Here is a 24,721-nt window from a genome sequence, read left to right as displayed (position 1 = left end):
TTCCTCTATTAATTAAATGAATCTTTATTTATTTAATTAATTCATTAACCTTTTCTACCTATGACACATGTCATTCATCTCTTAATTCTTACACTACCTACCCTCTCATTATTTTCTTATTTTCTCTACCTACCCTCTAATCATAGCCGACCATTTATCTTTTACACCTCTTAATCTTATCCCTCCATTTCATATAGTGTCTTCTATATAAGGATATGCTTCCTTCATTATCAAGCCCTGGACATATACATTCTAATCAAGCATCCTAGCTTTCGAACTTTCATATGCGATCAAGCCTACTTGAAACCACATTTTCGTTCTTTGTTGAGCTCTTGTGCACACATAAAATCTGAGAGCAAATATATCAAGCAAGATCAATGGAGATAGGAAGAATGGAGATTCAAACCCTGTTGAACATGTGATGGTATAATCTTTGTGATTTCATTTGATTTGCATTGTCTTAGGTAATCTTCATATGTTATGGTGGATCTTTGTTGTTGTTAGGCTAGGGTTTTGTGGTTGAATTCATTTAGTCTTTCAATATTGTCGTATCCATTTTCACCATAAACAGGTAGAAAGGGTGCAATCACTGGCAAGTTCTTCCAGTGTACGAGAGGTAGAGATGTTCGCATTGGAAAATCTAGCGGATCCACCTCCAGGCAATACTCCAACACCGGATATACTTAGCATATATGCTTCACACAGATCCAATCAACCAAGAGGTCAAAGACAAGAAAGTCCTCCACACTAGGAAGAAATGCGTTAGGATAGTTTCGTAGAAGCCATCCTTGGCGAAATGGAGGAAGAATCACAAGAGCAAGAGCATATGGAAATCCATATTCACTCCATTCCCGCTCCTAATTGGCCGATAGATAGACTAAGGAGGGAGTCGGAAAAAGAAATTGATCTAGCCCGGGAATTATAAGAGTTGTTGAAGAGGATGGATCAGCCGATAGAAAAGAAGGCTCCTCAAAAATTTTCCAAGGTTGTGAGGGATGAATCCGGATCCCGGACCTTGCACATAGCGGAGCCTGCAGTAGATAAAGACATGAATGAAATTAGGCAAGAAGATTATGTTATCAGACAAGTTGATCTTGGTCCTGCTTTCACGGGACAAGTAATTGGAGACTTCGAAGGATCTTCCTTAGCCATGAAGGGAAAAATGCTAAAGACAAAGGCAAAATGTAAAAGGCTGAGGGAAGAAAATATATCTTTATGCAAGTACATTAGAAGTCTTAAACAACCACTTAGGGAAGCAAGTCCCTCATTCATTCCTCCTTCTTCCCTCCCTAAGGAAGTTGTTGATGATGCGGAGGTAATTAGAGCAATGGCACAAAATTCCAGGGAATGGGTGGAGGATGTCTACTTTGAAGTAGGAAAATTCATTGAGGACTTGGCTAAGCTTCATTCAAAGTTCGTGGCCCTTCTAAACAAATTGGAGGTAGCGGAAGGGGAAGATGTTCACATATATCAGGACTTAACCATTATGTAGCTCAGGGCTCTAACGAAGATTCTGAGGCAAACATTAATTGATGGGAAAGTAATTCAGGAGAACGAGGTCTATGACTTTCCCTAGTGGTTTCACGTTGTTTGCTCAGGAAAGAACACCTTTGACAAGTTCAACATGGAGTCTTTAACCTTGAAAGACTCAATCAGAAGGGTGCAGAAAGAAGTCATCAATGCAATTGAAGCATTGTTTGCAAAGAAACTCAACGAGAATGGAGTAATGGTGAACTCCCTAAAATCCCAATTGCACGAGTTCTTCTTTATAGATTTCTTCATTTCCTGGTACAATGAAGAGGACACTGGAAATCATGATAGAGTGGGAAAGCTTCTTTTCCAAGAGCGAGGAGGAAATTACCTTGATGGAGTTTGATATTGAAAATGTGCCAAGTGTCTTCATCGGAGAACTTGAATCTGTCATCAGTAAATTCATTGCCTATGCAATTAATGAACGAGATAATGGTCATCCATTCTTGAATGAGAATCTTTTGACTGAGTAGTGGCGGCGCATTTACTGCTGGAATATTTTTGACTTAGTGGCGGCCCAGTCAATGTATGTTGAATGCACGAGGAATCTTTTTGCATGCAGTCGCCTTATTAATGGTTTTATGACAGATTCTCTACGCATGTAGCCGTCACATGAGGAATGATGGGCATTTATTTCTTGCATGGGAATATTTGTTGTATTTTGGGCAAGTTTGATGTAATGGGGTGCATTTAATGCACAAATGGATGCCATTTTTGGGCTTATTGAATTAATTGTATATGGGCATGATGGGTATTAATTGTTGATTCCCACCTTGTTGCATCTTAAGTGGAGAATCTTTTAGGGAAAACCCCTAATTAGGGTTTGCACATGGTCAAGGCTAGAAGCCTATATAAAGGGGTGACCCCCCTCATTTGTAGAGGAGAGATTATTGTCAGACATTGTTGCTAAGAGTTTTTGAAGCAAACACTTAATACATTGTTCAATTGTTGGTGCGTTCTTGTGTTGTTTTGAAGCTTGCTTGGTCTCACTCTCTTCATATAGATTAGAATTGCTTTCATGTTGTTAGATGAACTGGATTTGATAGGGTTGCTTGTTTCAAAGTCCGTGCTCATACTTTTGGTGTGCAGCTGATTTTTGCATACTGTGTAAAGTTAGCCAGAGCATCCGTTATATGTGTATGCTTAACTTCGATTATCAGTGGAGATTGTTCGATTTGATGGTTTCCGTTGGTGATTTAAAAATCTTTAACACACCCTTTGAAGATTGCACCGCCTTTGTGTAGTTGTGCTTTGCTGGCAAAGCGAAGCGTGGTTAGACTTTGCATAAGTGATCTCATCTCCTTGTTTGTAGGATTAGATTAGTCTTAGCCTAGTTTTCTAAACCCTTTACTCATTTACTTTTCTGCATATTTCAAACCCAAAATCCCCCCAAAAAATAGAGCTTTCATTGCAAATCATTCGCATAGAAGTCCTTGAACTTGCATAAATTTGTTATCCTCTTCAAGTGAAAGGTCCCTTGGGTTAATAGCAAATTCATCAACCGACCGAGTCACGTCCAAGATGAAAGGAACCTTGGAGTTAGCCGTTTGAACTTTCTTGCAATCTTAGCATACGGTATAACTTTGATCAAGAGAGAATAGAGTGACCGTTGGTAAACTTTATTCTGTGTTCGGCGTAGTCCTAAAAAACACGTCAATAGAACCCTTGGATTTTTATATTCATAAAATTCATTTGATGGTTCAAATGTCTGTACATGATAGAACAATTAAAGATCTAACACCAGGTTTTATGCTAATATCAATTATTAACAATTACCAGCATAATTGTTTTATGCCTGGAAACAAATTCCATTCCATTCTTAAAAATTTTGCCATGTGTTTTCCAATATTGTAGTGGCAGCATGCATGGTAAAATATGTATAAACAAGACACCTGAATCCTTCTACAGATTCGATGCAAAGAGTGGAAATTGAGACAATGTAGTGAACTTTTTAAAATATTTCTACATCTGTCATTATGTTTGTTGTTTTATGTAACAAGTATAAAAAGTTTAGTTATCTTCTGGCTGAATGTTTGAAGTTAATTGCTTGAAATTTTAAATTAAATTAATTATTACACAATTTGATTAGTATCTTATAAGTTTAAAGAAATTTATACATTTTTTTGTTTAAATAGATTTATGTATTTTAATATAATAGCTTTCTTGGTTTTGCGAAGTTCTGAAAGTTGTAAATTTAAATAATTGTCATATAATTTATTATTTTTTCTTAAGTTTAAATAAACAAATTATAAATCACCTGTTAGTTCTTCTACATTTTGCTTGTATGACGTTCACAGCATGGCACCTGGCAATGATTTTGGACTATGGTTCCAACAGGCATGTTACATTTTGTAAGAGAAAAAATGGGTTATTGAAGAAGGGTAAAGAGCTCTCAGTGCTCTGTGATACAGAACTCGGTCTCCTTGTTTTCTACCAATATGCAAGTAACAGGTATATACAATTTTTTTTCTTTTCTACTCCATTCATCATTTACATATTCAGTTTCACTATAGGCAACTTTCCATTTTATTCATAACGTATATATTAGATCTGCATCACAAATATGGGCATGGTTGGTTGTAACGATTTTGTTGAAAAACACATCGAATGATTTAGGATGGATATTAAGCACTAAATCTAGATTGACTGGACCGAAGAAGTTAGCGCACTGTGACGGACACTATTATCAAAATATTTTGCCCTAATGGTTCCGATTTTTGTTTGGAACCCAAAACAAAAATACATATTCAATCTTGTTTGTGTTGAAAAAACTATGCAATTATTTAAATTTTAGGGTGAATATTAAGCATTGAATTTAGATCAACAAGATCGAAGGTGTTAACATACTGTGACTGACACTGCTATCAAACTAGTTGCCCTAATGGTTCAAACTTTTGTTGGGTATCTGAAATCATTATAATATAAGATTCAAAGAGAATTTTGTTTTCCGTTAATCTCAGTTGTGATTCCCTTTACCCTAGATGTGTTGTCCCTTTCATAAATACCAAAGGAAAACTAATGAATCTCTTGGAGTTAGTTCCCAATGTTGGGCCATTGGGTGTTGTTTACCACTAGCCATTGGTCGATGTAACAGTCTTGAAGAACTCAATAACATGTTCATTTCTGTTCTGCAACTAGCGCAGAAACCCAATATTACATAAAGTGGATTGAAGACAAAACTACCAACATAAATGATGGATAAAGAACCATTGAGACTCTGAGGGAATAGAAGGATGTAATTAGAACACTAGTTTGTATCTTCAACTATGAGAGTCCTCCAAGAGAGAGAGATAGAGAGAAATTTCTATGAGAAGATTGTTAGGAACTTCAAAGAAATCCAAGTCATAACAGAATATCATATAGAGCATGACGCAGAGAAAGTCATTAGTTCAATGGGACTACACCAAAGTATAAGCATAACTAATTTTACCTACAATGTAACATTGAATAGACAGTATTTACAACCCAAACATGCTTATCATCCATAACAAGAACACAAAGCATTAGTTAAGTAAAACCAATAATAATGTCTCCAAGGTAGATTTGAAGAAAGCAATTGGGAGAACGACTAAGGCAAAGTGGAGTCTTTCGTTATGAGAATATGTGGAATTTGTCTGGGTAAACCATGCCATAGTAATGTGACTTCAAGACTATTGCTTGGTAATCTAGCCACTACAATGTGTTCCTATACTACTCAATATATCTTCACTGCTCTGTAAAGACACTTTTGATGTTAATGCATCGAAACTGTTTCAAATCTCTTGTTCTAATGCAAGCATTATGTTTGGCATGCATGCTTACCAGCATAGCTGGAACAAAGTAAACCTTGACAAAAATCAATTAAAGCCCTAAATGGGCCTGCCATTTGCAATTAAATTCTTTCTTGGAAATCTTCTTAAACAATTTAACCTATGATCTGGTATAGATTAGAATTCTATTCACAAAATAGATTATTTAAACAGATTTTTGTGAGCCACTCAATTGGTGTTTATATTTTGTTGAAAATACTAAGATCTAGCAAGAATGTTGGCTCTTCTTTTAGAGAAGCCTAGCTAGACAGATTCTTAATCTGAGGAGGGCTTTTCGGAGTTGTTTTATGCTTTATTTCCCCGAAATCCTTTCTAACCTCACTATGGATCATGTGCCCATAACCTAGTTTCTAAAGAAAAAGGCCAGCTGGGTTCCTTTCAAGTACTCTTCCATAATGTATAAGGATAATGGGTTTGAACAAATGGCTAGCGAGCCTAGTAGGAACACTCTTTATCAGTTTTTGGGTTGACAGATTGGATGAAAACACCAGTGTCACTATTAGCAGGAAGAAATGCAAAGGTGAACCTTTGGGCACACGGATTGGACTTGTAGATTATATTGTTCTATGTTTTTACTGTCTCGACTGCTTTGTCAAAGAGGATCAAGTGAGGAATTTGTTATTCTATCTTGTTTTGGTTGCCATTTTTTTCTCATTTTTCTGTTCCAATGGTTCAGTGCTTCATCTATAACATCACTGATACATTATATTCCAATCTTTACCTTGATGTTGTTGTCTAGTTCTGGTTATAAATGAAGAATTTTCTAAAAACAATTTTTTTATTTTTATTGATATTGGTTTCTTCTGCAACCATTATGTGCTAAATTTTGGGATAAGATTTCAAGGGGTTAGTAAATTGTTCTGAAATGTATAAAAGTAGGTGAGTTATTTGTTTAAAAGTTATTTTTGTTCAAGGAAAACCATAAAAGTGTCAATTATGGGTTGATACATGATTGCAGAATATGCCAAAAAAAAAAAGAAAAGTTTTTTTTTGAATTTATGATGTTTCATCCACCCCAGTACACACAACAATCATGATAGGTTACTGATACCTTTCATAGCTAGTTGCCTCTGACTTTCCAATAGCTACAATTTGCCTACCATTGTTGCTAACCTAGCAACACCCTGTAGAGAAAATTGGTTAACCAAACAATTTACTAGTTCAGAATTTTTTGGAAGACTGAGCTGGATAGGAACTCACAAAAATAAAACAAAAAGGGTGAAATTGATAAGCTCTTATGCCTTCCGTTTTTGGTCATAGAAACAATAATATTCCTTACCATTCCTAAAATATAAAGTATTTTCTTACTACAGGAGCTTTCAATGTTGCAAAATATTGCTTGGTTTCAAGGATCATGTTTGCCACGTTGGTACTAAAATTGCACCTTCTAATGTTGATGTTAAAAAGCTAGTACAAGTTCCAGCCAATAGTGTGGTTAGTTTAGAGTAAGGGAAAGAGGAAGAGGGAGAAAATAAAGAGAGAGATAGAGAGAGTTAGAGGGAGAGATGAGGACAGAGAAAGGGACATAGAGAGGGATAGAGAGATATAGAGCAAGAGGGAGGGCGCGATAAAGAGAGATAATATCTGATTGTGAGATAGACTGATAGAGATGTAAGAAGATATAGGGAGAAGGAGAGGGAAATATAGAGAAGTAGATATAAACAAATAGAGATGGAAAGAGGGAGATAGAAATAGGGGAAGATAGAGAGAGGGAGGGATAAAAATGAAGAGAAAGAGAAAGAGAAATAGAAATTGAGAGGAGCAAAAAGAGAGACTGATATAGATATATGAGAAGAGAAAGGGAGAGAGAGGTATATATATACTTTGAATATATAGATGAATAATATTTTTTTTATAGATCAAATTATTATTAATTATATAAATAGAGAGAGAGGGAATTTTTTAAGTTTGGTGTTATTTGTAACAAAATTTTAGCCTTTTTATTTTTAATATTTTATTAAAATAATTGTTTTGATTTTTTTTTTTTGATAAGTCATAGTCGAAGCGGTATTTTTTAGTTTTTACTTGGAGCTAAGAATTAGTCGAGTAGACTCGAACTCAAGACCTCTCATGCAGGAGGCTCACAACTAATCGTTGCTTTGTGGGGTCATCCCCAATAATTGTTTTGATTATTAATACAATAATTTTAAATTAAATTAATATAAAAATTATTTACCATTTTAATATAACCTATTATTAATAACTAACTAAATTTTATAATTTAATTAAAATAATTATTTACCATTTTAAAAGAACCTAATATTAAAACTAACTAAATTTTATTAATTATCATATAAAAATATAATATTAATATAAGAAAATTTTATGTATAAAAAATATAATAATTTCTAATCGTTATCTTTGTAATCTTTAATAATTGTAATCAAGATAAGCAATAGATTAAAAAAATTAATGAATTAAAATGGTGAGGTCTGAAGCTGTGCGAAGGAGCAAAAATTTAAAATTTTTGCAGATTGGTGTAGAAGTCAATGGGGCATGGGTATTCGGGTAAACACTCTTCCAAACAACTACTATCTGATAGAGTTCCCAAAAGAAGCTGATCAATGGAAAGCTTTCAACAGTGGCCCCTATATGTTGGATGGAATTGGTGTCCATCTGATTAAGTGGTGTCCTGATTTCAATCCCAGGACTCACACCTTAGAGGGGAGCTTGACTTGGGTAAGGCTGTACAATATCTCAACAAAATATTGGAATGTAGAGATGCTCAAGGAAATAAGAAAAAGCTTTGGAACTTTCATTTCTGTCAATGACATCTTGGAGGATAGAATTTGGGGAAGCTTTGCAAGAATGTGTCAATGTAAATCAGATTGCAACCATGCCAACCAGTGTTAAAATTCATGGAGTTGGGGAAGTATGGACACATAAAATTGAGAGAGAAGATCAAATGTTCTTGTGTCCCAAATGTTTCTCTAAAGAACACATGGGATTAGAGTGTGAGCTGGTAGCAACAGTCTTGAAGGCATACCAATGCACTCAAACCAAGCCTATGACCCTCGGGACAGAGAAAGGAAACACATGTTGGGATAGCCATTATAATGATCCAGTAGTTGAATCTGTGGAATCCGTGATACTGAAGGATGAAATGAGCAGGTGTGATTCGCAGATGGTGTTAACTCTAGATGAATTAAAGGGAGCTTCATCCACAGTCATAAAAGAAAATACTGAGTCAAGCTCAGAGGGAAATGCAATTTTCTCTGTAGATTTGGGATGCCTCGGAGTGGGAGGTGATGATAGTGAAACAAACCTGCAAGCTCTACTAATGGAAGCTAAATCTCTGCAATCTGAAATTGTACTTCAGATCAAAGATCTACCATCATTGTAGATAGTGTGCTCTGAGGTAAAGAATGAGGAGGATTACGGAGTCACCTTAAATAAAGATGAGGGAAGGATAGCGGTCCTCTCAGCACAGGAAATAGGATAGGACAATATAAGCAAACAGCCCATGGAAGATTGGGAAGAGATTCATAATGTTGAGTAAGGAACAAAAGATGCTGACAATACTCTCTAAGATCAGTAGAGGAAGGGGAATCAGAGTGGGAAGAAGATTTGGAAAGCGATGGCGAAGAATTAGGAGATTACAGCATAAAGGGATTTGAAACTACTATCTCTAAGATCAGTAGACCAAACATCAAACCCAAGGGGAGGAGAGGGCATAAATCAAATAAAGCCAAATTGGCAATGGCAGCCATGGCTGTTGGTCAAACAAAAATCACAACAGGGAAGGGCATATCCCTTCCCGGGGGCAATGAGGATCACAACCTGGAATGTCAGGGGCTTAAATACCCCTAACAAATGGCGCTTGATTAACCGTCAAATAAATGAGACAAAATGGGATATATGGCTTTTGCAAGAAACAAAATGGAGTAGGGAAGAAATTGAAAAAAAGATGAAGGTCTGGAGGCAGTGGTCAGGGCATTTTGTGGAAGCTATTGGTGCATCCGGAGGTATCGACATCATATGGAATCCTTTAAGTATCAAAGGAGAGATTTTGGGAGAGGGAAGGAGTTGGCAACATGTTCAAATGACACTTTTGAGTAATAATGAAAGCTTTTTTGTCATTAATGTGTATGGACTGACGACTACTTCAGAGAAAAGGGAGTTGTGGCAGCATATCTCAAACAGGTTGGAGTTAAGCAAGAATATGAAGGGCATCATTGCAGGAGATTTTAACACCACTCTGTATGCTCAAGAGAAGGCGGGTGGTTCACAAAAGACCACTATTGTACAAAGAGATTTCCAGAGCTTTGTGGATGGGAACCAGCTCATGGATATCATCCCTAAGAACGGTCTTTACACATGGACGAATAGGAGGGAGGGCTTCACAAATATTGCAGACAGATTAGACAAACTTTTTGATGTTTGGTGATTGGAATCAACAGGGTCCGATTCAAGAAGCATCCATTCTTCCACTATCATAGTCAAATCACTTTCCAGTTCAATTGCTAGTAACCTCGGATCAATCTGGGTCAGGCATCCCCTTCAAGTTTGAAAAAATGTGGATCAGAGATTCCAATCTTTCAGATTTAGTTTTCAAATGGTGGAATGAAATCAATCTGGGGAACAACTCACACTTATTCAAATTAAACAAGAAACTGAAATACATCAAAACAAAGCTCAAAGAGTGGAATAAAGAGCAGTTGAAAAATATCTATGCTGAAAAAAACAGAGTGGAAGCAGAACTCGAGGCAATAAACGAAAGAGTAGCTAGTAGTGGGATGGATAGTACTGATTTTCATAAAGAAAAGTCACTGAAGGAAGAGCTCGGCGAGATCCTAAAAAGGGAAGAGATCCACTGGAGGTAGAAATCAACATAAATATGGCTAAGGGAGGGGAATAGAAATACCAAATTTTTCTACAGATCTGCAATTGCTAATATAAATAGGAAAAGAATATCTGAAATTAGAAAAATGGATGGTGGGATGGCTCAAAGCACAAAAGAGGTCAATAGAGAGGCAGTCAACTTCTTTGAATCAATCTTAAATAGAGACAGTCAAGTGGATAGACAAATTAGAGATAAAATCTTGGACTCCATCCCTACTGTAATAACGGAAGAGCAGAACAAGGAGTTATACAAGAAAATTGAATTGGAAGAGGTCAAGAAAGCAACTTTCCAACTCACCCGAACAAGGCCCTTGTACCGGATGGTTTTCCTGCTGTCTTTTTTCAATCTTATTGGGATATTGTTGGTAGAGATGTGGCATTGGCTGTGGAAGAATCTAGGAGAAATAGGACCATGCTGGGGGCTATAAATCACACCTTCTTGGCTTTTAATCCCAAAGAAGAGTTGCCCATAGGAGATGGGAGACTTCAGACCTATAGCCCTTTGCAACACTATTTACAAAATAGTTACAAAGATCATTGCAAATAGATTAAAATTGGTCCTTAACAAGCTTATCTCGGATGAGCAGAGTGGATTTGCTCTAGGTAGATCTATTGTGGAAGGCATCATCACAACATGAAACTCTGCACTCTGCAAGGAAGTCTAGAGACCCTTGTATGATTCTAAAATTGGATATGTTAAAAGCATATGACTTGGTGGATAGGCAATTCCTTCTAGATGTTTTGGAGAAATTTGGCTTTGGGAGAAATTGGATCAGTTGGGTCAAGAGTTGTTTGGGAACACCAAAATTCTCAGTATTGATAAATGGGGCAGCTCATGGTTTCTTCTCTTCTACAAGAGGTATTCGACAAGGAGATCCAATCTCTCCCTTTCTCTTCATCATAATGGCGGAAGCTCTTGGTAGAACCATTGGTAAACTTCATTAGGAAGGCTCAAGGCGTGGGGTTACTATGGCAATGGGAGTGGAACATACCACGCACCTTCAGTTTGCTGATGACACTATACTTTTTGGAGAATCAAGCAGGATTGAGGCTAGAGCCATCAAGACATGTCTTGAAGAATACTGTATGGCATCAGGCCAGAGTATTAATTGGCACAAATTAGAAGTATTTTTTTTCAACACTCAACCTAGGTTACAAAGAGTACTATCTAGAATCCTTAATTTGAGAGTGGCCAATTTTCTTGGAAGGTTTTTGGGCACCCCTTTGTTAATAGAAATCAACAAGGTCAATTTTTGGGAGAAATTGATTGATAGATGCAAAAACAAGCTAGAAAGCTGGAAAGGCAAGTGGCCACCATCTGTTGGGAGGCTCACTTTGATCAAATCTGTTTTATTGGCTCTTCCAATATATTCTATGGCATGTCTCAAAATACCAGTGGTTGTGGAAGGGGAATTGATCCAGATCATGTGAAATTTCCTATGGAATGGAGTTGGTGAGCATCACAAAATTCCTTTAGTAGCTTGGAGTAAGGTTTGTGAACCAAAAAATGTTGGGGGTGCTAGAATGATGCAACTGTCAATCATGAATCTAGCCATGGGGTCCAAACTAGTTTGGGCACTTTGCACTGATGGTAATCAGAAATGGATAAGAATTATGAGAAATACGTATTTAGATTCAACAGAACCTAAGAGGATTCTCACAACACTAAATCCCCCAAAAGGCTCAGCAATTTGGAATTATTTGGTGGTTTGCAGGGACATCATTATTAATCATGTTTCTTGGGAGATTGGCAATGGGCAAGATGCCTCCTTTTGGTATGATTCTTGGGGGGGTGGGGATATCCTTGGGATGAACTGCAACCTGGACGAAATCAAGGAACTCAATACTGGGCTGTGGGGGAGTAAAGTTAGGGATTATGGTGAGATAATCCATCATGATGGAATGACTCGGTGTGTGTGGCATTCTTTGGACAATCTGAATGTCGACCAACATTAGAAAGATGCACTGAACAGCATCCTAAAGGACCGCATGATCATCCCTTTTGTAAATGATGATGTTATCAGGTGGTGTGGCTCCAAAGATGGAAAATACAAAGTAGCCCTGGGTCCGCATGATCATCCCTTCTGTAAATGATGATGTTATCAGGTGGTGTTGCTCCAAAGATGGAAAATACAAAGTAGCCCTGGGTTATAAAGTCAAGGAAGTGGCTTTAGAAAAGCAAAATTGGCCGTCTTAACTCTTATGGAATAAACACTACCTGCCGAAGGCTAGGGGTTTTGCCTAGATGACATTGCAAAAGAAAATTCTCACGGGAGACAGATTAATGAAAGTTGGTATTCAGGGCCCCAGCAGATGGGTCCTCTATGGAAATGACTTAGAATTTGTGGGGATCACCTGCTCCTAAACTGTGAATTCTCCAGTAAATGTTGGTGGTATTAATGAGTAAGCTAAAATTTGTTTGCCCTGTGCCGTTAGGAATTGACGATTGGTTCAAATGTAGCTTGGGAAATCTCCAAAGTCTGTGTTTGGAGACCTATGGCAGATTCTTCCCTCTCTTCTAATTTGGGAAGTGTGGAAAGAACGCAATCATAGAATTTTTCAAGATAAAGATATGGATTCAGAAAGTTTGTGGCGAAAAGTAGAAATTCATTTGGTGGAACTAGTTAATGAGGCTGTTAAATCGAAAACTCTCAAGAAGAATGTATGCACCAGTTGGGACAATAAAATTAAACTTACCTTCAGCGGTCTCTCAATCCCTTCACTGTTTGGAGGTGGTAGCAAAATTTTGATTGCAAATCCTAGAACTTCAACTCAGTGGTGTGCCCCTGATAATGGTTGGGTAAAGGTGAATTTTGATGGAGCTTCGTTGGGCAATCCTAGTCCTAGTGGCATTGGATGTATAATCAGAGATGAGAATTGCTCTTCCTTGGTAGAGGTGTCAGAGGATATTGGGCTGGCTACAAATAACGTGGCAGAATTTCGTGTTGCCTTTCGAGGACTCCAAGCTGGAATCGAACTTGGGGCACGAAAAATTCATTTGGAAGGAGACTCACTAAATGTGGTTAATGCAATTAGGAAAAATAACACTCCTAGCTGGATCCTCAATCAGATGCTGCGCCTGATCAAATCCATGCTGGACAGCTTGGAGGAGTTCAAAGTTAGCCATGTATTCAGGGAAGGAAATGAACAGGCAGACAAGCTGGCGAAAGCAGCGGCAATATCAAGACATCATCAATAATGAGCATTGGCGGAAACATTTAAGAACCTCGTCAGCTGAGTTGTGGGAGGCTGATTTATTTATGGCCTTTTGGGAAATATTGTTTCCCGTATTATTTCGTATTCTGCCAGATGGACATATACGATGATTATAATGTATGCCTAGGCTTTGAGTGACTTGTTTGATAAGGAAGGACACTTGATGTGAGATAACACATCATGCTAACGATGGGAAAATGCCTCGAGAAAGCTGGAAATCGTGTGGGATGAAGGTGTAATAAAGCCATGAGATATGTTGGATAACTTGAAAGGATACAACAATAATGCTAAGTTATAAGATTACGGTTATATATAGACCTGGAAAGACTCAATTTTCACATAACCGGTGCCTGAATCTAGAGTTGTTGAGGTGGAGTGAGTGTGAGGCCTTTGTTTGCAGTTATGGACACGCCAATAATGTTGGAAGCCACAAAACGACAAATGGCCTTTTTGGGAGAAATCTCAGACAAAGGCTGCTATCGGTTATGGCTTCTAAGCACACGCTCATCCTGCATGTCGTCAAGAAGGAGCTGGGTGAGGAATTTCTCAATGCATATCACTGATATAGGGTGAATTCGGATATCACCGATACATGGGATTAAGTAAACTGAGAGTAAAGAAAATTTCCCAAATGGTTTTCAAGCACTGTTTTTTGGGGGAGATTGATGCTGTTTTAGACAATGTGGATGACAATCTTCGCACCCCCCTCCCGCAGAACTATTATATGTCTGTGGGCAGAGGTGTGGAAGTAAAAAGGTATGTGGTGGTCCAAACCCTAGAACAACAGAAGCTGGTGGCAAAGTGGGGTGTAAAGGATCGCAATATTTCCTTTCTATTGCGGGTCATGGGAATTCTGTCAGGCTTCGACAAAGCTTGGAAGAAAACCTTCATTGAGGCTGAAGGCTTGAGTGGGTGACGAGATATTGGTATTATGGAGGATGGAGAGGAAGTCTCAGAAAATGAGTGGGGCCTTGGCCATGGTGAAGAATGGAGCATGGAGGACTACCATCATCCGGAAGAAATGGCAGACTCGGTAGCGCATGCGGACTGCGGAATGGAGTGCCCTGTGGTGTTGAGGGCTGTCTTGGCTCAAAGAATGAAGGAGCAGGAGGACAATTCAGGGTCGGACGATGGCCAGGAGGAATCCGAGCCAGACAATTTGGAAGCTGGACCAGGCTGACTTGGTCCTTTTAATAGCCGGTCTGGTTTTTGTTTCCATAATATCTAAGTAGTCATTTATGTGGTCTTTAGGCAGGTTTATTAGTATTTTCTCTGTTGGTTTTTTGTGTATATGGGTTCAAGAGGCAGTTTTTGTGTTGAACGCTGCCGTAATACTGTATATCTTTGAACCCATTTTGTAATCTTAGGGCTCTGCAGGTAGTTAGTAGTTGGAGTCGAACCATGCTTCTGTTCTACAGATTTCAGAAGATACACTTATGTAAATTTTTCATAATATTAATATAATGGGTGCTGCCCCCCTGCAGCTATATAACTATCAAAATATATATAAATATAGATTTTCTATTCAAAAATTTTAATTCTGCATGTTGATTGGTTCAACTAATTGAAAAATAGAATCACATGAATACGATAGTATTAGATTTTTGAAACATTTTTTTTTGTTATTTTTGAGATTTTTTGATTGGCCATTTGACATTTTCGTGGGGTTTTAATGAAATTTCTGGATAAAATAAAGTCACCTGCGAATGACAAAGAAAACTTAAAAGGCTTATTATTAATGTTCACGTGTAGGTACAAGTGCAATTAATAATACAATTGGCATTCTTAAAGTATGTGTGTGCCTGTTTATGCTTATTTGTGCTTCTACGTTTTTGAAGATTTGTTCAGGGTTTTGAAGCATTCTGCATTTTTTTTCAGCCTTCAGTTGTTCGTTGATACTTCTCAACTATTTTTTGAAGGTAAGCATAAGAAAAACTATAAATGAGTAAAGCTAAGTTCTGATTTTGTTCAGTTGGTCTGTTTCTGCAGACAAATATTTTGAACCCTATTGCTGACTATCTGAGACTCTGTAATCAGAGACAAAGCTCTTTCCTCCCATGTAAATGAACAAATGTTGCCCCCAAATAAATAAAAATCAAATGGGTATTCTTATATGCAATAAACCCCAGGAAAGCTTTTTACCCTCTGGTCCAAATCTGATGTTTTGACTTTTTGCATTTAATTTAAAATTGTTAAATACAATTTCGATTCTTTTTAATTGAAGTTCTTTGCTGAAAATCGATAGCTTGTTTCATAGTGTTAATTGGTACTTTTGGGTTGATAAAAGATTTATTTTCTCCCAGTGCATATGAAGATATGAAGGTGACTTGGTAGCAAAATGCCACTATGAAAAACACACAAGGCCACCACCATTCTTCAGAAAGACGAATTCTCAGCCAAGAAAGCCAACTTTATGGCTGGCTCCTTTTGACTTTACAGGAGGACAGGCGGCTATATGCAGGTTAGCAAGTCTGGTAACTTTATTTACATTTTTTAGTGTACTATCATGACCACTCACTGTCCGTGCAAAATAAGAGCAAGCTATGGTTTTTCTTTGTCATTTGTCATGGGAAAACATTATATGCATGCATCTTTGGAGTCTTTTGGTTGCATTCTTAATTTATTTTAAAGCAAACTGGTAGACAAATATGATGTTGGCCAGTTACTCAATTTCTTTTTTAAATTTATTAATCTCACACATTTAAAATTTTGACATTTTAAAGAGGATGGTTAAGGTGTTTTCAATTATTTTCTATTTCAGTGTTCTTTTTTTTTATTTTTTTTATTTTTTTTATTATAAAGCAAGTACTATCTTTGATGGGGATAGCTCCCTATATTAATTATGAAAAGATATTACAATCATATTTCAAATATCTAATAACAACACTCTACATTTACAAGGCTTATAACATATACTATAAAATCAGACCCCTTTGCTGACCATTTTACATGAGCCTCAGAATGGTGGCAACCCGATCTATTTCAGTGTTCTTGATTTAGCTTGGTTAACATATTCCAAGAAATTCCATACTATGTTTCCTTTTATGTTTCATCAATCTTTTGTATGTCTGTTAGCAAGGCAGTTGAAATTTGATGTTTTCGTGAAGGGGCGTGATATGTTATTCAAATTGTACATGTCAAATTTTTGTTTGCCATTGTATTTTTACATTTGATTTGAATGTCAATCTCCTAATCTCAATTTTTATTTGAAAAATTGTTTATTTTATGATTTCATGTCTGTCAAATATTTGACCTTTTAAAAAATCTATGGTTATACATTTATTCAATAAACTACTGGGGTAATTTCTTCACCCTCTTCAATTGTTGATATTTTTATTCCTGTCAAAAAGTTTCCTATTTCCTCCACAACTATCAAACTGTTATTAGTATTTGGGGAATCAAAGCCTTGAGCTTCACAATTACTAAATCTCAACAAACGTTACAATCACATGTTTCAAACTTGAGTGCTTGCTGATTCATGAAAGTGCCCTGATCGTGATTGAGGCTCAGCTCCAGCCATAACAACTGTGAATGTTGAGACTGTGACCAAAGCCATGTGCCCAGATCATCAATGAGACCACTGCACACATTACATTATTATGTCTGTATTATCCTATTCTCTCTTGCCAATTGATTTGCTGAGGTTTTACATTTGTGTGTGAAAACGTTGGTTTTGATGCCTATGGGCCAATGTCATATTGCATTTTATGTGTGTTTGAGCTAGTGTCTGGTAGGTTCAAGTGAATTTATAGATGAAGGAAACCTAATAACTATTTCATACAAATTTTTTTGTTCAAGAGATCTTTAAATATTGTCTTGCTTCCTTAGATATTGAAAGCTGATTTTGAATAGTATTTTACAAAAGGTAGAGTGTATCAGGATCTAGCAAAGCAAAGTTTTTACAAGAGATCAAGAACTTTATTACAAAGATCTAGCAAAGAAAAAAATAAAATTAAATAGCCTCTTGTCCTAACCCTTGATCTCAATTTCTTTAGTGTATCATTAAGAGAAATTCATAATTATTGTGTATATACATTAATTTTATCTGTATTGTATCCTATTAGCTTGGCATCTATGTGACCAAGATGGATTAATCATGTCCCGAATCCCATCCAAAATAGCTATGACATCCTAATTTTACATGGCTTATGACAATTTATATGATTACAAGTCATAATCTACAGTCATAGACATCTTATTGTTAAAGCACTGTATCCATTGTCATACAATTATTGCCTTATGTTTTAATAAATGATTAACATGCCAACAAATTAACATAATTTAATTTCAGTTGATGTGGTCTGCAACTTACAATGAACAAATAACTGTTATCCTACTAAAATTGGCCACTATTCTCAAATTTCAATTAAATACTCAAACTTGCAATTTTTTGCTATTCTACTGGTATTTGGAGAAGAAGCCGCAGTCAAGTTCTCATCTTTTGCCAATATTTTCTTTTTGCGGTTCTCAATAGTGTGGGATAATGTCCTTTAAGGGTTTAATAAAAAATACTTTGTTGTTTCCTATTTTTTGTTTTTCTAAGCAGTTGAATAGATGCTAAGAAACATTACTTTTTATCTATTTACAGATTCACATCTTTTGTATTTGAGTTTGTGTTACAAAAGTTATTCATAGCAGCATGGTGAAAAATCTACAACTATCAAATTTAATCCTCATGAAATAGAGAGCCAAATGGCCACATAAGCTTGTACCATGGCACATTGCAACTGTGCACTTGAATTACACAAATAAGTAATAATTAAATTTTTTGAAACCATTGCTTCTTTTCACGACCTCAAAGGCCACTGTCATTGAGCACAACAATCTTTTGTTCAATTTTGGGTAGCTTGCTACTTTTTGACTCGCTAAAGTCATCTATGCTCAATTATTTCGTTTATTTTCTTTATGTGCTTCATAATGAAGTGGCTTTGATTTATAACTTTTTGTTTTTGCTTTCTTGATCTTGCATTCAAGATATCTACTTGGGTCTCATATCACTCTGCTTTGCTTGAAAACATTATATCTCATAAACATATAATTCTTTTAAGAATAAAGTGGATAACCTATTCAACACTGTATATGGCATCAATGTATATGTATAATGATTTGCTTGATGATTTTATCCACTGTTAAAGGATTTCACATTCTCTGATTTGAATAGAAGGCTATATCTAGTCATTTCTTTATTGCCATCCTTTCTATTTTCTAAAATAATGCATTTCAATTATAAGCCTGCTACTTTTAATATATTCATAGATCAAAATCGTTAAATTGTGAATTTTGTGCATTTCTTAGTCTAGATTTTTTGTAAGGTTCAAGGCTATATACATGATGATATTTCCAACTTATACAGATTACAGAATTTCTTCACCCATGTGATGGGCTCCTTGTGAATTTTATGGTAGCAAAAACCTTCTAAACATCCAAACCTTTTTATTTTTGAATACTTGCATCCAAAATATCTTTGGAATTTCTTTTATCCTCTTTCCAACCCATGTTTCCCTTTCAACTTATACCTATGAACTTACGCATTTAAGATTGCACATGCACGCTTGGAAATCATTTTATTCACTAATGGTACGATTTCTCGCTTCACTTTTAGAAATTTTATTTATGAGAAGAATAGAAATAAATTACGGCCCTAGTTCATGTCACTAGAATAGTAAGAAGTTCATAAAAAAAAAATCTTGCTAAGATCTATGTCCATCTCGTACAAGTTTCATTCTTGTATTCCAGCCTATAGAAAATATTTGAAATTAAATTTCCTATTTTACCCATTTTATCACAACATTGAACTTACATGAATTAATCTTTTTGTATTCCAGTGTATTGCAGGTTTTTGGATGCACAAGATAAAAACAATCAAGAGTTCCTTGTTGCAACAATTGCAGAGCTTAAAATGCTATCTTATATTATATTCTGTCAGTGGGTCGTTAATTGCCTTTCATCCAAAAAGACTTGACTCGATGCTTAACTTTTTGTAAACATAAGTTTTGTATAGCTGAAGTTTCATTCTAAATATCAAAAATATTTGACATGGATACCTCTAAATTTATGACAATTAATCCTTGTCTCGAAAACTGTCAACAAAGAAATAAAAAGTGTATTCTATGGTTTCAACTCCTCTAATTTTTCAAATCTAATTTTCGTTGATTTTTTATTTCTCCTTATTTGTGGAATCTAATTTTGCTGGTTTTTTTTTTTGCTTTTTCTATTAACAAATTCTAAAACCATCTTCTAACCAATGAGCAATAAAGAAATTTTTCTTTTATACATTCCCTAATGTTTTGTTTTAAACAGATTTTCTTTATTTGTTTTAAAATATATCGACTCAATGACTCAGATGGTTATGAAATTTGTATTATTTTTCTAGTTTGCAGGTGGCATTTGTGAAATAATTCACCTACTTGGTATATCCTTCTACATTTTGCATACATGCTTGCATAATGACTACCACCCACTACTATTTACCATTGTCCACTAATTACTCTAGATCCTTGTGTTTAGCCAGTTATCCCCATCCTTTGTAGAAAAGCACATTCCTCCCCGCCTCCCATTTACTCCGCCCCTCTCTTTGCATCCAGCTATCCCCTTTCTCTGCCATTCCATTTTTCCCTCCAATAAGTGTCAATATTGAAGTTGCTACCACTCCATGCGAACTGCATTACCCATCCCCAACACTCTGACAACACATTCTTTTAATATTCAACAATTCTGGTAAAACTGTTAAAACAACTGGTATACAATTTTCGTGCAAATGCCAATTTTTTTTGTTGTGGGTTGTATTTTGTATCCTCTCTTTTTATCTATAAATGAATATGCGGAAACATAGACATGCTCACATGGATTGCGAAGATTATGACATGCAAAAATTGGACTTGTTGGCTTTAGAAGCTCTCAAGCATGCATCTGTCAACTGTAAAGCTAAATTCAATGAATGAATATGGTTGCGATGGAAATAGAGATTTGGAAAAAAAAGGTTATTTTCTAGAGTTTACCAGGAATGCATGTAACTGATATTAAATACTCGTGCCAACTTTAGATGTTTTTTTTTAAGAAAATCTATTTGCAAATCATATTTGTAGTTCAGTAAGACTATCAACTGAAAAAAATCAAATGCAAATTGCTGTAAATCTAGCTCAATTTGAAATGTTTCTAGCTTTAACAATTAAATTTGTCTATGCACTAAAATTCATATACATTAGTAGGCATATAGACATACATACTAGTCTCAAGAAATTTTTTGAGATGAATTCCTCTCTTGATGTTATGCATTCAGCAGGGGTGAATTCCATGTAGATTAACAATTTTTAACTATCAAACATTTCAGTTCTTTGATACAAAGCCTCATTTATCTCTGCTATTTCTTGCAATTGGCAGGGACTTCTGCTGTTGCATTTAGGATGAAATTTAGAAGTTTGATACAAGACTTGGTAATAAAAATCTACACACCCAAATCCAAAAACATATTGACTAATTTTTTTATGATTTTAACTAACATGTAACCTCTTTCTCATAAAGCCCATTTGTAATCTCCAATACCTTCATCTCAACGATAGAAATTTAAAAAGTGCCTTTCCAAAACAGATGATTGCATGGGAGACTAAATACTCCAAACTATTAAATAAATGAAAAATACTTGCTCAGTCATGTGATACTGAAGGGATGTGACCATATTAATGCCCTACAGGAAATAATTATATAAATCTTGTAGATTTTCTTCACGGATGTTTGGGGTCAAATTTATGAGTTTGATACAAAATGTTGGTAATATAAATCTACACAGTTAGATCTAGAAAAATATTGATTAAAAATCATATGAATTTTAGAAATTTCATGATTTTAACTAACATGATTTGTCACTTTTATATAACTTCTTCTCCCTAAAATTCACTTGTAATCTTGAACACCTTCATCTTAACAATAAAAAAATAAAAAATACCTTTCTTAAAATTATACAGCAACAACTTACCATGAAAGACTAAAATGAATGAAAATAAGTGCTCTTTCATGTGATACTGAAGGGATGTGACCATATTAGCACTCTACAGATTGTCCAAAGCAATATTCTTAACCGAAAGTCAATTTTGATTGAAAATTATGGAAAATTTGACACAGAACAATGCAAGGCTCCAAAATGCTTGGGTCAGTCCTAAATTTCCATAGTACCAAATTTTTGGAAACAGCTCAAAGGTTCCTTATAACGCAATTTTTATTTCTATTTAATCACAGGGGTTTGTTAGAGGCACCTCACACTTGACAGACAGATGATGGCTTCCAAGAGAGAGGCAGAGAATTCAAGGTTCGTCCATGGTATCAAGAGGATGAGAATCTGCTGGAATAGCATTCTCAGTGAAGAGAAAGAAGGGGATATTATTCAAAGATTTTCAAGTACAAGTAAGCAGCCTTATAACAACTGGCTGACAATTGGTATTGGGTCATGGAGAGAGAATGGCTCAGGCTCAAGCAAAGATATATATGGCAAGGGTAAAGTAATGGCTGCAGAGAAGAAAGGTGATTCTGGAACAAGTGGAATTTATACCAATTGGCTTACCCTTAAAACTGGCTCATGTATAGAGGATGGATCAAGCAAGCATATATATAGCCTGCTTGATGCAGAGAAGAAAGGGGAGAGTTCATCAAGTCGGTCCACACTTAGAATCAGCTCATGTAGAGAGGATGACTCAGACAAAAAAGTAGAAGGCAGGGCAGCTTATATTCCCGAGGACATCATGAACATTATATTTTGCAAACTTCCCCTTCATACTCTGTTCCAAGTTCAAATCGTTTCTTCTTCATGGCAAAGTATTATTTCTAGCTCTGCTTGCTTTCACAGTCTCTGGGAGCAGAGTAATGTGCAAATGTGGCTGGTGATGGATCTTTATGATGAAACAAATGGGTCTTCTGATGGGATTGCTCTTTATGATGTCAGTAAAAGACTAAGGTATCTGAAGATATTTAATGATGAGTGGAGATGCAATAACTCCCAATGGGTTCTCAGAGCTGGAGATGGGGGCCTCTTGCTCTATAGCTGTAGGAGAAATGGAACCCTTTGTGTGATCAATCCACTGACTATGCAGTCCCATTATCTTGAAGATGCAAGACTGACCAGAAAGAGCAAGATTTCGTTTTACTTGAAAAGACATCATGATAATGTGGCTGTGCAGCTCAAGTTTGATCCAATGGAAAAAACATATCAGGTAATTCTTATAATTAGAAATCTTTATCTTCGCAGAAGAAGGAAATTTGTTGCTTTGATTTATAGATCTGCAGAACAGAGGTGGGAAATAAGAGATGCTCAATTAGAGCAAAGAGTGTTTGGACACATGGCAATTAGATTTTTCAGATTCATTTTAATGCAGAATCAAAAAATCTACTGGTTTTCTAAAAATGGGGCAGATGTGGGTACTTATGATCTGAATGGAGATGGCAATATCAGGTTTCATTATATTTTGGGGAAACAAGATGTGCACCAGACCTTGGGAATTGTTATGAACAAAGGCAGAACGATAATGATTTGTAAAGGTGAACCAATGGAACTCCCTCCATATACACATCTTTTGATTTTTTATAAGCTTGATGAGCTTGACAGTCAGTGGAGACCTATATATGAAGCTATCGTATCGCCCAAAAAATTGTTTCCTGGAGTGATTTGTGTTGGGGGGGATTATATTTGGGTAATTCAGAAAACCAATGGCTATGTCAGCGATATAATTTGTATAGATATAGATATCGGGGAGTTGAAAATATGGCCTGAAGTTTACCCGTTTATTTTCAATGTGAGAGACTGTCTATCCATGCCACTGAGCTTTTGCCCATGCTCTTAGATTTTCTGTCATTCTGTTTTAGGCACTCTTCATAGCTTTTTCTGAACCAATGAAATCTATCTGCTGTTCCATCAATAAAGCATTGGTTGTATTAGTCTTGATTGTAATAGATGTATCAAGTTCTGGAAATCTGTGAAATAAACAATATGTTTCTTTATTGTCCTTTTATATTTTAATCATGGTAAAAGGGATTCAAAAGTTCCCAATTTTTACAAACAGCATCTTAAAAGCAGATAAAATTGGTTATAGAAATATAAGGCTTTTTTATGTTTCTTTTATGTTATTAGATAGTTGCGCATTAATATTGGTTTATTTTTTTTTTTAAATTTGAAAAAGTTTTTTTTGTTTCTATTTCTGTTAAAGAAGTTGTTGTTTCAGACTGAATTAATGTTGATTTCTGTTTAAAATTGATAATGGTAATTCATTATATGGTTTTCATATGACATTTTTGAAGATATTGCACATTCTGTTAGATTAGATAAATGTTAGATTAGATAAACATCATATGATATAGACATATTTATTGAGGCATTGTAGTCCTTTAATCAAGTTTTAAAGGTTATTTCAACAATGACTAATATATCACCATTGCACTTTATTTTCTTTCTTCATACAAGATGGCGAGGGTCTATGTGTGGTGTTTTCTAATTCTTCTATTTTTTACATGTACTCTTTTTTTTTTAATTATTTAAGATGAAACATAAATTTGAAATCTTTGTTGAAGGAAATAGCTTTTGTATAAAATTTTAACACTAAGTCATATACTTAAGATTAAACTCGGTAATTATGATTTTTCTTGTATTCTTTTGGCTTTTGTTGTTGAGTCTATTGTCACCCAGCAATACTCATGACTTTTTGCATGACTTTTTGCATTGATGGATATAGAGGCATAATATATATAGAATTAGTTTTATCATCAATTACTTCGGATGTAATTCCCTGATTTGCTTATTGAGCTTGTAGTAATTTGTAGTCATGCTTTTTATAACCTTTGGGATTTCCTTTCTCGAATAGCCTAAAACTTGCTATCCTCTCTAAGATTTATCATTCCAAGTATTTTCACTCTAACTTCTCCTAAAGATGTATTGTAGGGGGGTTTTTATTAAGTTTGTTGTAAAGCTTTAAGGTTAATATTTTGTTCGAAGTTATGAATTTATAATTTAATAAGCGATATTAAAAATTCCCTTTCATCTTCTATGAAAGAAAGGAATGATGTGCAATGATAAACAAGAACACTAAAGCCTAAGAAAATTATAATTGTCTCCACTCTACTTACCTTTTGGAATTGAAATATATTTTAGTTTGTCACATATACTAAATAGCTTTTCTTGGATTCAATATATCATTTTTTTTAATTCGTTGTGGATATTGGACCATATATTTGATAAATGAACATCTAACAAAACTCTCTAACTCCTCATAGAGAGAAAGTAATCCACAACAACCTTTCTTTGACTTCAACTAGCCTTCTACAACCCTCTAAGGACACTAAATTAG

At 35.5% G+C, this 24,721-nt stretch overlaps 1 protein-coding gene across 2 annotated transcripts; it reads left to right on the top strand.

Annotated features, from left to right (window-relative positions):
• The first annotated feature begins 3,707 nt into the window (after positions 1 to 3,707).
• On the top strand, positions 3,708 to 23,318 carry LOC131044929 (uncharacterized). Of its 2 annotated transcripts, XM_057978408.2 has the most exons (4): positions 3,708 to 3,981; positions 15,276 to 15,316; positions 15,701 to 15,858; positions 21,630 to 23,318. In XM_057978408.2, exon 4 carries the CDS (start codon positions 21,665 to 21,667, stop codon positions 23,222 to 23,224), a length of 1,560 nt encoding a protein of 519 aa, XP_057834391.2. In that variant the 5' UTR covers positions 3,708 to 3,981; positions 15,276 to 15,316; positions 15,701 to 15,858; positions 21,630 to 21,664; the 3' UTR covers positions 23,225 to 23,318. The 2 variants fall into 2 exon arrangements, with proteins under 2 accessions (XP_057834391.2, XP_057834390.2); XM_057978407.2 differs by lacking the exon at positions 15,276 to 15,316 and having other exon boundaries at positions 3,713 to 3,981.
• The last annotated feature ends 1,403 nt before the right edge of the window (positions 23,319 to 24,721 follow it).

The sequence above is a fragment of the Cryptomeria japonica genome, chromosome 1 (genome assembly GCF_030272615.1).
Source record: "Cryptomeria japonica chromosome 1, Sugi_1.0, whole genome shotgun sequence".
NCBI lineage: Eukaryota > Viridiplantae > Streptophyta > Pinopsida > Cupressales > Cupressaceae > Cryptomeria > Cryptomeria japonica.
Note: the sequence above shows the minus strand (reverse complement) of the source record. Positions and strands in the feature narration are given on the sequence as shown.

Coding starts and splice junctions, on each gene's coding strand:
- LOC131044929 (XM_057978408.2), top strand. CDS start 21,665: ATGATGGCTTCCAAGAGAGAGGCAGAGAATTCAAGGTTCGTCCATGGT.